At 48.8% G+C, this 13,491-nt stretch overlaps 2 protein-coding genes across 3 annotated transcripts in view; one reads left to right on the plus strand and one right to left on the minus strand.

The window, feature by feature from the left end:
* The window catches only part of CRYBB2 (crystallin beta B2), a 679,427-nt gene that overhangs the window by 171,322 nt on the left and 494,614 nt on the right, over nt 1-13,491 (plus strand). The window lies entirely within an intron of this gene.
* The window catches only part of KIAA1671 (KIAA1671 ortholog), a 247,451-nt gene that overhangs the window by 140,119 nt on the left and 93,841 nt on the right, over nt 1-13,491 (minus strand). For both annotated transcript variants that reach the window (XM_032139557.2, XM_032139558.2), the window contains one exon: nt 7,293-7,427. In XM_032139557.2, the coding sequence (XP_031995448.1) occupies nt 7,293-7,427 (135 nt within the window). The remainder of the gene's footprint in view (nt 1-7,292; nt 7,428-13,491) is intronic.

A 13,491-nucleotide genomic window follows, 5' to 3' on the forward strand; every position in this document is an offset into this window, starting at 1 on the left:
TGATCTCCTGACCTCGTGATCCGCCTGCCTCAGCCTCCCAAAGTGCTGGGATTACAGGAGTGAGCCACTGTGCCCGGCCACTTCACCGCATTTCTAACAAGTAGGCTGTGTTAGGATCCCAGTCTCAGAGATGGGGAAATTGAGGCACAGAGATGTCAATCCACTCAAAGTCACATAGCTGGTAAGTAGCACAGCTGGGATTTAAACCCAGGCCATCTGGCTTAGGATATGAGCTCTTTTCTGTATTCATCTCACACTTCAATTTTAAAAATCCTTTTCCAGGCAACAAAAGAAAAAGTTGGGCGTCATCAAACTTCATCAAAGTTACAAATTTTGTGCATCAAAGAACATTATCAAGAGAATGAAAAGACAGCCCACAGAATAGGAAAAAAATATTTGCAAATATCTGATATGAGATTAATATCCAGAATATATATAAAAAATATTCCACTGGGCGTGGTGGCTCATGCCTGTAATCCTGGCACTTTGGGAGGCCGAGGTGGGAGGAACACTTGAACTCAGGAGTTCGAGGCCAACCTGGGCAATATGGCAAAACCCTGTCTCTACCAAAAATACAAAAAAAAAAAAAATTAGCCGGGCCTGGTGGCACGTGCCTGTAGTCCCAGGTACTTGGGAAGCTGAGGTGGGAGGATGGTTTGAGCTCACGAGGTGTTGCAGTGAGCCGAGATCATGCCACTGCACTCCAGCCTGAGCAACAGAGCCAGATCCTGTCTGTCTGCCTGTCTCTCTCTGTCCCTCTCTCTCTCTCTCTCTCTATATATATATATATACACACACATATATATGTATGTATTCCTACAACTCAACAAAGAAAAAACAATCTGATTCAAAAATGGGCAAAAGACTTGAACGGACATTTCTGCCAAAAAGATATACAACTGGTCATTTGGCACATGAACAGATACTGAAAATCATTAGTCATTAGGGAAATGAAAATAAATATCTCAATGAGCTACCATGGCTAATTATTAAATTTTTATTTATTCATTGTTTTAGAGACAGGGGTCTCACTATGTTCAGCCCAGGCTGGTCTGGAACTCCTGGCCTCAAGCAATCCTCCTATCTCGGCCTCCTGAGTCACTGGATGACAGGCATGAGCCACGGCGCCCAGCCCACAACTTGTTTTTTCAGTCGCAACCTTTGATGAGTTACTTTCAGCAGTCCTTGTGTAGTCTTTCATTTTGATTGTTTCCTTCTCATTTGGACTCTCTGTCAACCAACTGAAATCTAGAGGGAATCTCTAACTAGCATCCAGGATACATTGTGGGTGGGGGGGGGGCACCTCACAAGTTCCCAATTATTTCAAGTTGATTACATTCACAAGGACTACCACTGCTGTCAGCAGAATCCCCTCCTTTTTCTAGTCTTAATAACAAAGTCATCAGGTCCAAATGCTCTCAAACCTCTCAACCTTTGCCCTGGCAGATCCTGTGCCAGCATGATGATGACACAGCACCATCCTCAGAAGCAAAGGGCCACAGTTTCACCAGTGAAAGATGTGGGAAAGTCTGAGCTCAGCATTAAACCAAACACTGCGTGTGTCCAGGAAGGTCAGGTGGAAGTCAAGTTTAAAGGACCCCAGATGACATCCATTGTACAGAGCACAATTTCACGCCTCTAAACCTCTGCCCATGCTGTTCCCTCCATCAGGGGCAAACCACTGTTCCCTAGACCATAGTTACCTGGCAAACACCTGCTCAGCCTTCAAGACTTAGAACTCAGACTCTTTGGTCTCCAACTCCTGCTTCTCAGCTAGCCCTCCCCAAGTGGAGACACCCCCTCCCTCCTCCAGGGAGACTTTACACAAATTTAAATTAAAGCACATGACATGATGCCTGGCATATAGTAAATGTTCAATAAACAGTAGCTATTAGGCAGCTTCCGGATACCTGAACACGGGGAGGTTCCTGGAGGGTGGAGTGCCCAGGGAGGGCATGGAAGCTCTGCGCTCCCTCCCCCATACCTCGCCCTTCGCATCTCTACTTCTACAGCTTATCTTTTGTAATAAACTGGCAAACGAAGAGGAAGCGAGACCAGAGACATCTACCTACCCCCACCTCCCACCCTGCATACACAGAAGAGGCTACGCAAAGACAAAGGAAGGACACAGCTGTCAGCCATGGAGAGGAGCCTCATTAGAAGCCAGCCTTGCCAGCTCCTTCATCTTGGACTTCTAGCCTGTGTATCTGTGAGAAAGTAAATTTCTGTTGTTTGAGGAAAAAAAAAGAAAAGTAGCTATTAGAACCCACTGCAATTATTTACCTACCTTCTGTTTTTATGAGATGGAGTCTCACTCTGTTATCCAGGCTGGAGTGCAGTGGTGCAAACTCAGCTCACTACAACCTCCGCCTCCCGAGTTCAAGCGATTGTTCTGCCTCAGCCTCCTGAGTAGCTGGGATCAAGTGATTCTCCTGCCTCAGCTTCCTGAGTAGCTGGGATTACAGGCACGCAATACCACGCCAGTCTAATTCTTTTTTTTTTTTTTTTTTTTTTTTTTTGTATTTTAGTAGAAACAGGGTTTCACCATGTTGCCCAGGCTGGTCTCAAACTCCTGAGCTCAGGCAAATTGCCTGCCTAGGCCTCCCCAACTGCTGGAATTACAGGCGTGAGCCACTGCACCTGGCCTATTTACCTACCTTCTTGATTGTCTATGCCTTAGTCATAACTGTAGCCCACTGCCCAGCATAGCACTTACCACATGCAGACAAATATTTGTCAGAAAAAGAACCAGAATCCCTAAACACTCTACCTCAGCCCAACTGTTCCCCCAAGCACCCCCCTTTGCCTGTGTGAGTTCTCAGTCCCAAATGTCTCCCCTCCTACTTCCTGCACCTATCTGGACCCTCCCAGGTCATTTTCAGACCCCTGGGCTGTGAACTCCAGGAGGCTGACGGAGAAAATCTCCAGGCCCCGTCATGCAGGGCCTGGCGCATAGTAGGCCCAAAAAGAAATAAACTCAAGACTAAATGAGCCAGCATACGCTGACCAATAGGTTTGGGGGATTGGGATAAAATTCTAGAGACTACCAGAGGCCCTCTCACTGGCCCGTTGCAGGGAAGCCTCCCAGCTGATGAATCTCTCACTTCATCGTCACAAGATGGGCCTCCAGGGTAAATTGTGACTCAAGGTCACGGTCCACAACTGAGTCACTGTGTTTTATGGTTCCTGCGAAAATGCAGAGCAAAGCTCACTTCCTGGGGAAAAGAGGAGAGGGAGGAAGCCTGATACAGGACTTGGATTCACCACGTGGACTCGAGGTCCTGAGGGGAACCCTGAAAGGAACAAGGGAGATGGGGAGAAACAGAGAGCACTGGCCAAGGAATCACAAAGATGAACTCCAGCCCCAGCTCTGCCTCTGGAGGCCACAGGACCATACACAAGACACTTCCCTACACTGGGCCTGTGTCCTCAACTGCAGAAAAACTTCTAAGGCTATAGATGTTTGTCTTTCCCATCAGCTCTTCAGCAGAGCATAGAAAAAAAACCTGGCAGCAAATAGCAGTAAAATAATAATAAGCCGGGTGCGGTGGCTCATGCCTGTCATCTCAGCACTTTGGGAAACCAAGGCTGGAGGAAAACTTGAGGTCAGGTGTTTGAGACCAGCCTGGCAAACATGGCAAAATCTATCTCTACTAAAAATACAAAAATTAGCCTGGTGTGGTGGTGCACGCCTGTAGTCCCAGCTACTCAGGAGGCTGAGGCACGAGAATCACTTGAACCCGGGAGGCAGAGGCTGCAATGAATTGAGATTATGCCACTGCACTCCAGCCTGGGTGGCAGAGCAAGACTCCATCTCAAATATTAATAATAATAATAGCTGCTATGATTTATGAAGCCATTTCTCAATGTCAGGCACTGTGCTAAGAGCTTTGTAAGCATCATCTCATTTGGGCTCTGTCCTCCCACTGGGCTACCATATAAGACGAGTGGAGAGTTCAGCAGACACTTAAGAGCATGGACTGGCAGACCCAGAACTTGGAAGAGACACTTAATGGCTCTGAGCCTCAGTTTGCCCATCTGTGAAGTGGAAATAATAGCAGTATCTACACGACATGTAAGGATAGTAAGTGTTAGGCTTTGTTATTGCTATCACTATCCACTTTATAGAGGAGGAAAAGTGAGGCCCTGAGTGGTAAACTCACTTGCTCAAGGCCTCTAGCAAGTGGCAGGGTCTGTAGTTCAGCAACTGTGGGCAGGGCTATGCAAATCAGCAGGGCATTGGCCTGGTAGGTCCCAGGCACCCTCTGCAAGACAGCAGCAAGACAGCAGCAACACAGCAGCTGATGGCCAACCCCAGGCTGAGCAAATATCACATTCTCAGCTCCAGGAGGAGTCCTAGGGCTCAGGGTGTCTTGTTTCCTCATGTAGCTAATGCACGGAGTGCTGCAGGCCCAAGGGAGAGAGGAGCTGGCAGGGGCTGGCAGGGGTTGGCCACAGGCCAAAAGCACAGGCCCCATGGCGGGAAGGGCCTGGGGCCAAGGCTGGAGCAAGATAGGCCCCGTTTCCATTCCAGCTCCCCCAGCTGCTAACTGTGTGGCCTTGGGCAAGGGGCTGAACCACTCTGAGCCTCACTTTCCTGCTCTGCAAAATAGGATTCATGGTCTCTAATATGAGGCTGAAGTAGGAATTGGCAAGGCCTGAGAGGCTCAAAAAATGAAGATGAACATGAACTTAAATGGGAAAATAACAGCACAAAGTCATTCATCAAAGCAGTGATGGGAATCATAGCAGACACAGTGAATCCCTTCAAACACCTCATGAGACACAAAATGCATGTATGACCAATTTCCAGAGGAGCAGGGACAGCCACCAGGGGCTCAGGACCCCAGCCCTCCTCTGCTGGGTCACCCTGGTTAAGTCAGGTCCTCTCTCCTGGCTTCACTTTCCCCTTTTATAAAAAGAGAATTGGACAGGTGAGAAAAAAAGGAGAGGAGAGGAAGGGGAGGAGGAGGAGAAGGAGAAAGGGAAAGGAAAGTAGAAGAGATGGAAAGGATCAGGAAAGGAGGAAGGGAAGAGGGAGAAAGAAGGAAAAGTTCCCACTGCAGTTGAGACACTGAGAATTTACTGTGTGCTGGGTGATCTTATTTACTACTCACAAAAATACTCTTGAGGTCATAGAGAACTATCCTTATCTTACAGAAGAAAAAACTGATATTTAGTGAGGTCCATGAAGTCACTTGCCCAAGGTCACACTGTGGCAGAGTTGGAACTTAAAGCCACTTCTTTCAGCCTCCAGAGCCCAATACTAAAATGTCCCTCTGGGATGGGCTGTTGGAGGCACCAGGCTAGCAGCTGAACACCACCTCCTCCTTGTGGCCACTCCCCAGAATTGCAGGTATGAGTCCCAAAAGCAGGGAAATGAGGTCTGAGGCCTCAGCACTCTCCGGTTCCCCCTAAGTCCCTCCACCCACCTACCTCTGGAGGAGAGGAAATCAAGCAGGCAAGAGTGGGGCAGGGGCCTCAGAGGCCAGAAGGAAAGAGCCAAGGCAAGCTGCCCGAGGACTCCAAGGACAAAAGCTCTTCAATGACAGAGAGTGAAAGAGGAGGAGCCAGACGGCCAAGGAGGATGCTAGCAAGCAGAGACTCTAAAAAGACAGGTTTAAAATGCTTCTCTCCCCATCATCTTTGTCTACACACACACACACACACACACACACACACACACACACACACACACACACACACACACACACACACACACACACACACACACACACACACACACACAAGTTCAAGTACAATCAGATAAGCTATGTCAGAGCTATCTGAGAGGGACTGGAGAAATGGCTGAGAAAGAAGTCAATGGAAGGGAATGTTTATCAAAAAATCCAGGCAGGTTTCAAATGTGTGTGAATCTTTGGCTAGGATCTGGATCCTCGAGGAAAATTCCTGGGCTGCTCAGTAAACACCTAGCTGGGATCTGAGTTCCTCCCCGGCCCATCTCCCCCAGCCCCACAGTCGGGCTCACGTTGTGGCTATTCTGCATCACTCCTAGCACGAACCATGCCAGGGTATCTTCTTCACCCCTATTTTATAGAAATGGAAACTGAGGTTCAGGAAAGCAAAGTTTCTTGCCTGTGGCCATAAAACTGGAAGGGATGGACTCTCAATGGAGGTTCAGTGCAAAATCGTATGTCTCCAAAACGTGAGACCAGGCCCAGGTCTCCCTGAAGCTTACGGAGCCGAGCAACCAAAGAGGCCTTTGTGGGCAGAAGTGTCGCTGCCTTAGGAGCCCTGTCTTCAATGCCCCTGTATAGGACCTGGGCTGGAAAGGGGCTTCATGAGCAAGTGCAAAACTCCAAACAGTATGGAACTAAAGTCTGAAAAGAAACTCACTGGAGGTGGCAAAGCCCTGGAACCCAGGTGGGCACACTGAGACTCTGGAGGGGGCAGCTGCCCCCGGGGCCTGCTCAGTGTGTACTCACGTCCTTTCACAAGTAAGGAAACAGGATGAGGGGGAAGAGGGCACAAGGACACAGAGATAAGCAAGAGCCAGAGGGAGACTTGAAAACAAGGACAGTCGTACCAGTAACAGCAACAGTAATAATTATGTGACGATGACGCTTATTGTTTGCTATGTACCCAGAAGCATGCTAAGCACTTCATGCATTCTCTCTTCGGAGCCCCACATCAGCCCTGTAAAGTAGATACTATTATTATCCCCATTCTACAGATGAGGAAACTGAAGCCAGAGCCAGCCCAAGGTCACACGTGAATGTACGCAGATCCGGGACTTGAACCCAGGCAATCTGGCTCTGGAACCAGGTTTCTGCTGCCTCCTGTTATCACCACGACTGTCAGTTCCTAAGTGTGTTATGACGTGCTGGGCCCCACACACACTTTTATTTCATCCTCGCAACAGAGCTAGAGAAACAGGAATCAAGATCCTGTTTTCCAGGTAAAGAAACTGAAGTGCAGCGAAATTAAGTAAATTGCTCAAAATCTCAAAGAGGTTGACAGGAGACCGTGCTGGGATTTGAACCCAGGACTTTCCAACACCAGTCTATGTTCCCTTAACCACTCCACGCCAGGTAGTGCTGGGCTGGAAACTCAAGAGGAAGAAGGTTTCCCCAGCAGAGCCACCAAACACCCTCCACATCAAGAACCACGACACAGCTTGTCAGGTGACACCAGATTCCTGGACAGTTGCCTGCTACCCTCAACCCCGTCAGGGCCCTGGGCCGTCCAGATGCTCCAACAACCACATTCACAGCAGTGTCCAGCAACCAGCACCCCTGTGCAATCCTCTCCAGCCACGTGGCATCACTCACCACAAAGGGCCCGCTCCTCCTGTCCTTGCAGAAGCTGTGGCTTCTCCGGGGAACCGAAGCCACAGGGGACACCTGCTGGAGCGGTCGCTCCTTCTTCTGGGGGGCATCTTCCTTCTCCAGGTCCCGTGGCAGCACCTGAGACACAGAGCATAAGAAAAGGACTTTACTGGGAGCCTTCTCATTTACAGGAAAAAATATATTATGCCAAGAGTCCATTCTGTACCAAAAAGGGCAAAGAAGAAAATTAAACCCCCAGAAATCCCCCACCTTAATGATCAGAGGTAACATGTAGGGCGGTAGCTCTGGGTTCAAGTGGTCCAGCCTCAGCCATTTAATAACTGTGTGACCTCAGGTGGGTGCCTCAACCTCTCTGAGCCTCAACTATCTGGGAAAGGAACCCCATGATAACAGCATCCAGCTTCTAGGGGCTAAGGAACAGCACATGGAATGTACATGACGCAGTATAGCCACCAGGTGGCAGACGTGCACAAGTCCTGGGCACCTGGCTTGGCTTACCCTAGCCTCCTCCATCCCTGGCACCTGGGGAGTCCTCCATAAATGCTGGCCGGCCTCATTACTGCCAGTGGTCATTCTTGGTGACCTTATTTTAATCATCTATTTATGCACCCAAACACACATGCACACATACAGAGAAACGGTGCGTGAACAGCACAGCACCTCCAGCACATCTACTTGGAATCCTGCTGTTTTTTTCCACTTAGTTATATATAGGGGAAACATTCACAGGCCAGGACTCCCGGATGCATATTTTATACGCTTCACACTCTCCCTGCGTGGACAAGGAAACAAAGGCCCAGAGATGGGAGGGACCTGCTTAAGAACACACAGCACCAGGAAGAGGAAGACTGGATTTCTAATCCCTTCCCTCATAGCCTCTTTTCTGGATGCCTTCAGAGACCCTCTGGTCTTCCTCCTAACCCCCTGGCTCTTTTTGATCAGTGTCCCCACATGTCCCAGGCCAGCCGCAGAGCCTTTTCTCCTATTGCTACATCATTCCCTCTGGGATCTCTCTTCACGCCCCCCATGGCTTTAAATAAATCCCATCTACACCCAGATGCCTGCCAATTCTGTCTCCGTGCTGGAACTCCAGACTCGGAGATCCCACTGCTCACTCAACATCTCTTGGAAGCTCGCACTCATCTCAGATCCACGTGCTCAAAACATGCCTCTTGATTCCATCTCTCCACAGTTGCTCCTCCCCCACCTTGCCCATCCATCCCCCAGCTGAGGAGGCCAAGACCTTCAGGTTGCCCTCCATTCTCCTCCCCATTCTCTCCTACCTTTCTCCACCCCATCAGCAAAGCTGAGACTCTACCTGCAAAACATGCTGCAAATCTAACATCCTATATACCAAAATCAACTTGAAATAGATCAAAGACCTAAATGTAAGAGCTAAAGCTAGGAAACTCTTAGAAGGAAATACAGGTGTAAATCTTCAAGACCTAGGCAGTGGTTTCTTAAATATGATACCAAAGGCATAAACAACAAAAGAACGATAAATAAAACAGACTTCTTCAAAATTAAAAACTTTTGTGCTTTTGTACCATCAAGAAAGGGAAGGCCGCCAGGTGCGGTGGCTCACGCTTGTAATCCCAGCACTTTGGGAGGCCGAGGCGGGCGGATCACGAGGTCAGGAGATCGAGACCACGGTGAAACCCCATCTCTACTAAAAATACAAAAAAATTAGCCGGGCGTGGTGGCGGGCGCCTGTAGTCCCAGCTACTTGGAGAGGCTGAGGCAGGAGAATGGCGTGAACCCAGGAGGTGGAGCTTGCAGTGAGCCGAGATTGCACCACTGCACTCCAGCCTGGGTGACAGAGCAAGACTCCATCTCAAAAAAAAAAAAAAAAAAAAAAAAGGGAAGGCCAGGCCGGGCATGGTGGCTCAAGCCTGTAATCCCAGCACTTTGGAAGGCCGAGGCAGGCGGATCACGAGGTCAGGAGATTGAGACCATCCTGGCTAACATGGTGAAACCTCGTCTCTACTAAAAAAATACAAAAAATTAGCCGGGCATGGTGGTGGGCGCCTGTAGTCCCAGTTACTCAGGAGGTTGAGGCAGAAGAATGGCGTGAACCTGGGAGGCGAAGCTTGCAGTGAGCCAAGATCGCGCCACTGCACTCCAGCCTGGGTGACAGAGTGAGACTCCGTCTCAAAAAAAAAAAAAAAAAAAAAAAGAAAGGGAATGCCAGGCGCAGTAGCTCACGTCTGTAATCCCAGCACTTTGGGAGGCCGACGCAGGTGGATCACCTGAGGTCAGGAGTTTGAGACCAGCCTGGCCAACATAGCGAAAACTCCGTCTCTACTAAAAATACAAAAATTAGCCGGGCGTGGTGGCGGGCACCTGTAATCCCAGCTACTTGGAAGGCTGAGGCAGGAGAATTGCTTGAACCCGGGAGGTGGAGCTTGCAGTGAGCCAAGATCACGCCACTGCACTCCAGCCTGGTAAAAAAAAAAAAAAAAAAAAAAAAAAAAGGAAAAGAGGCCGGGCATGGTGGTGGGGGCTCACACCTGTAATCCTAGCACTTTGGTAGGCCAAGGCAGGTTGATTACTTGAGGTCAGGAGTTCAAGACCAGCCTTGGCAACACGGTGAACTCCCGTTTCTACTAAAGATACAAAAATCAGCTGGGCAAGGTGGCACATGCCTGTAATCCTTGCAACTCGGGAGGCTGAGGCAGGTGAATTGCTTGAATCCAGGAGGTGGAGGCTGCAGTGAGCCGAGATCACGCCACTGCACTCCAGCCTGGGCGACAGAGCAAGACTCCGTCTCAAAAAAAAAAAAAGGGAAAAAAAGAAAAGAAAAGAAAAAAAAATTAGCCAGGTGTGGTGGCATGTGCTTGTAGTCCCAGCTGCTTGGGAGGCTGAGGTGGGAGGACTGCTCGAGTCCAGGAGGTTGAGGCCACAACGAGCCATGATCTCGCTACTACACTCCAGCCTGGGTGACAGAGTGAGACCCTGGCTCAAAAAAAAAAAATAAAACTCTCAAGACACATTATATGAAAAACAGAGGCCGGGCACGGTGGCTCAAGCCTGTAATCCCAGCACTTTGGGAGGCCGAGGCGGGCGGATCACGAGGTCAGGAGATCGAGACCATCCTGGCTAACACGGTGAAACCCCGTCTCTACTAAAAATACAAAAAATCAGCCGGGCGTGTTGGCGGGCGCCTGTAGTCCCAGCTACTCGGGAGGCTGAGGCAGGAGAATGGCGTGAACCCGGGAGGCGGAGCTTGCAGTGAGCTGAGATTGCGCCACTGCACTCCAGCCTGGGTGACTGAGTGAGACTCCGTCTCAAAAAAAAAAAAAAAAAAAGGAAAAAGAAAAAACAGAAAGGTGGAAAATCTGTGGGTTCAGCAGAGATCCTCAACCCAAGATTCCCCTGGGGAGCTTTCGTAACTAACAAAGGCAGATCCTACCCCAGAGATTCTGACCTAACTGACCTGGAGAGAGGCCCAGTCATTGATATCTTTTAAGATTCCCTGTGTTACTCCCATAGGCAACCAAAGTTTCAACCACTTAGAGAAAATGCTCTTTATTATGGAAAAGTGAAGCAAAAATAAAAATATGTATTTCTATGTGCTTGTATTTTCATAAAGAAGCCTCAAAAGAAAAAAAAGGAATTTAAAAAAAGGAATAAAAGTGATTACCGGGTGGAAGAAATGTAAGCATGGCAGGTATCAGGGGAATTTTAAGTATTCTTGGAGTGGAGCCATGTGAAATCGTCTCTCTCTTAAAACTAAAATAAATAATTTAAATAAATGAAATACTGTTGGGTCTGGAAACAGTTTCTATAAGTGTTTGTTAAGTGAAGAACAGAGAAAGAGAGAGGAAGGGATGGAGAGAGGAAGGGATCACTTTAATTACGATCACACCCTTTTGGGCTGTAAATCAAGAAACCCTCACCCAAGGAAGCAATCTTGTTTTTCTTTTTTTTTTTTTTTTTTTTTGAGACAGAGTCTCGCTCTGTTGCCCAAGCTGGAGTGCAGTGGCATGATCTCGGCTCACTACAATCTCCGCTTCCTGGGTTCAAGCGATTCTCCTGCCTCAGCCTCCTGAGTAGCTGGGACTACAGGTGCCCGCCACCACGCCCGGCTACTTTTTGTATTTTTAGTAGAGATGGAGTTTCACCATGTTGGCCAGGCTGGTCTTGAACTCCTGACCTCAAGTGATCCGCCAGCCTCGGCCTCTCAAAGTGTTGGGATTACAGATGTGAGCCACTGCACCCGGTGCAACCCTGTTTCTAACACACACAAAAATTCAAATCCACCCAAATACCCATCAATGAGGCTCTAGGTGAAAACAGATTGGGCTCAGTCACATAATACAATACTCAGCAACCATTAAAAAGAGGAAGGGGAGGCCGGGTGTGGTGGCTCACGCCTGTAATCCTAGCAGTTTGGGAGGCCAAGACAGGTAGATTGCTTGAGGCCAGGAGTTCAAAACCAGCCTGGTCAACATGGTGAAACCCCATCTCTACTAAAAATACAAAAAATTAGCCAGGCATGGTGGTGTGTACCTGTAGTCCCAGCTACTCAGGAGGCTGAGGCAGGAGAATCACTTGAACCCGGGAGGCACGGGTTGCAGTGAGCCAAGATCGTGCCACTGCACTCCAGCCTGGGCCACAAGAGCAAAACTCCATCTCAAAAAAAAAAAGTAAGCCACAGATTATCTGTAGACTGTTGTAGTTTTCCATAGAAAGCTTATGTATTTACCTATATGTAAGCCTATGTATTTACCTATATCTATGTCTGTGTCCAGACCAGGGTTCCTCAACCTACAAACTGCAAACACTTGGGGCTGGACCATTCTTTGCAGTGGGGGCTGTCCTGTGCCTTGTAGGATGTTGGGCAGCATGCTTGGCTTCTACCCACGAGATGCTAATAGCAACCTCTTCCCAGGGTGTGACAACAACAAAATGTGTCTCCAGACACTGCCAAATGTGCCCCAGGGGCAAAATTGCCCTCAGTTATAAACCACTAATGGGCCTAGAGGGGTGTTCCCCAGTTTATGCACCACGCTCAATATTTAAAGGAGATTTTCTCTCTACACCATTTTTCTATAGTATTTCAATTTTTTTTTTTTTTTTTTTTTTTTGAGAAGGAGTCTCGCTCTGTCACCCAGGCTGGAGTGCAGTGGCGCGATCTCGGCTCACTGAAAGCTCCGCCTCCTGGGTTCATGCCATTCTCCTGCCTCAGCCTCCTGAGTAGCTGGGACTACAGGCACCCGCCACCACGCCCGGCTAATTTTTTTGTATTTTTAGTAGAGACGGGGTTTCACTGTGTTAGCCAGGATGGTCTCGATATCCTGACCTCGTGATCCACCCACCTCAGCCTCCCAAAGTGCTGGGATTACAGGCATAAGCCACCGTGCCCAGCCAGTATTTCAAATTTTACGCAAGCATTCGCTACTATTGCAATATGAAAAGCATGACAATTATGCATATGTATGATTGATAAGTGACTGTCAATATAGGAAAGTCCAAAAGGACATAAACAACTGTAATGGTGGCTGCCTCTGGGGGAACACTCATCTTTTATTTTCTATACCCCTGTAAGGTTTGAAGTTTTAACAACCAACATTTTTTGCTTCTGTATTGGTGTGTTTTTATTTTTTTTTTAAGATCAAAGAACTGAAGCTCTTTCGGCAGGAGACAAGAGAGAAACGGGAAGCTGGCCCAAGGCTTCCCAATCCCTTGGTGAGAAAACAGATCCCCTGACAACCAGCACTGCTGGGGCCTGCATGCTCCGGGCAGGCATCCAAGGCTGGGCTGCGGGACAGAGCTGAGCCCAGGATCCCCCCTCCACAACATCCCGACTCCCCCACCACCGGGGAGCCCTGAGCAAGGTGCTGGCAAACAGATAAAGTGTCGCATTTCCTCAGCCTCTTCCTTCTTCCACTGTTGCCACAATATCAGCCTGCGGGTAGGGACAGGTGAAACCCTTCTCAGGAAGCACACAGGGATGGCCCAAGTTCGGTGCTTTATTTCAATTCAGTCTAATAACAGTGCTTTGGGGCAGGAATCCCTGTTAACTCTGGCATGGCAACTGAGGCCAGGAGAGGCCAACAGGCTGCTTTACACACAGCAGGCAAGTAGCAGCGTGGAGATTCAGATGCCAAGTCTGCGTGATCCTGAACATGGTGGTTGGAGAGCTTGGCCTCTTGGGAACAGACATGGGTTCAAAGCC

Source organism: Hylobates moloch, unplaced genomic scaffold (assembly GCF_009828535.3).
Source record: "Hylobates moloch isolate HMO894 unplaced genomic scaffold, HMol_V3 SCAFFOLD_19, whole genome shotgun sequence".
In the NCBI taxonomy this organism is placed as follows: domain Eukaryota; kingdom Metazoa; phylum Chordata; class Mammalia; order Primates; family Hylobatidae; genus Hylobates; species Hylobates moloch.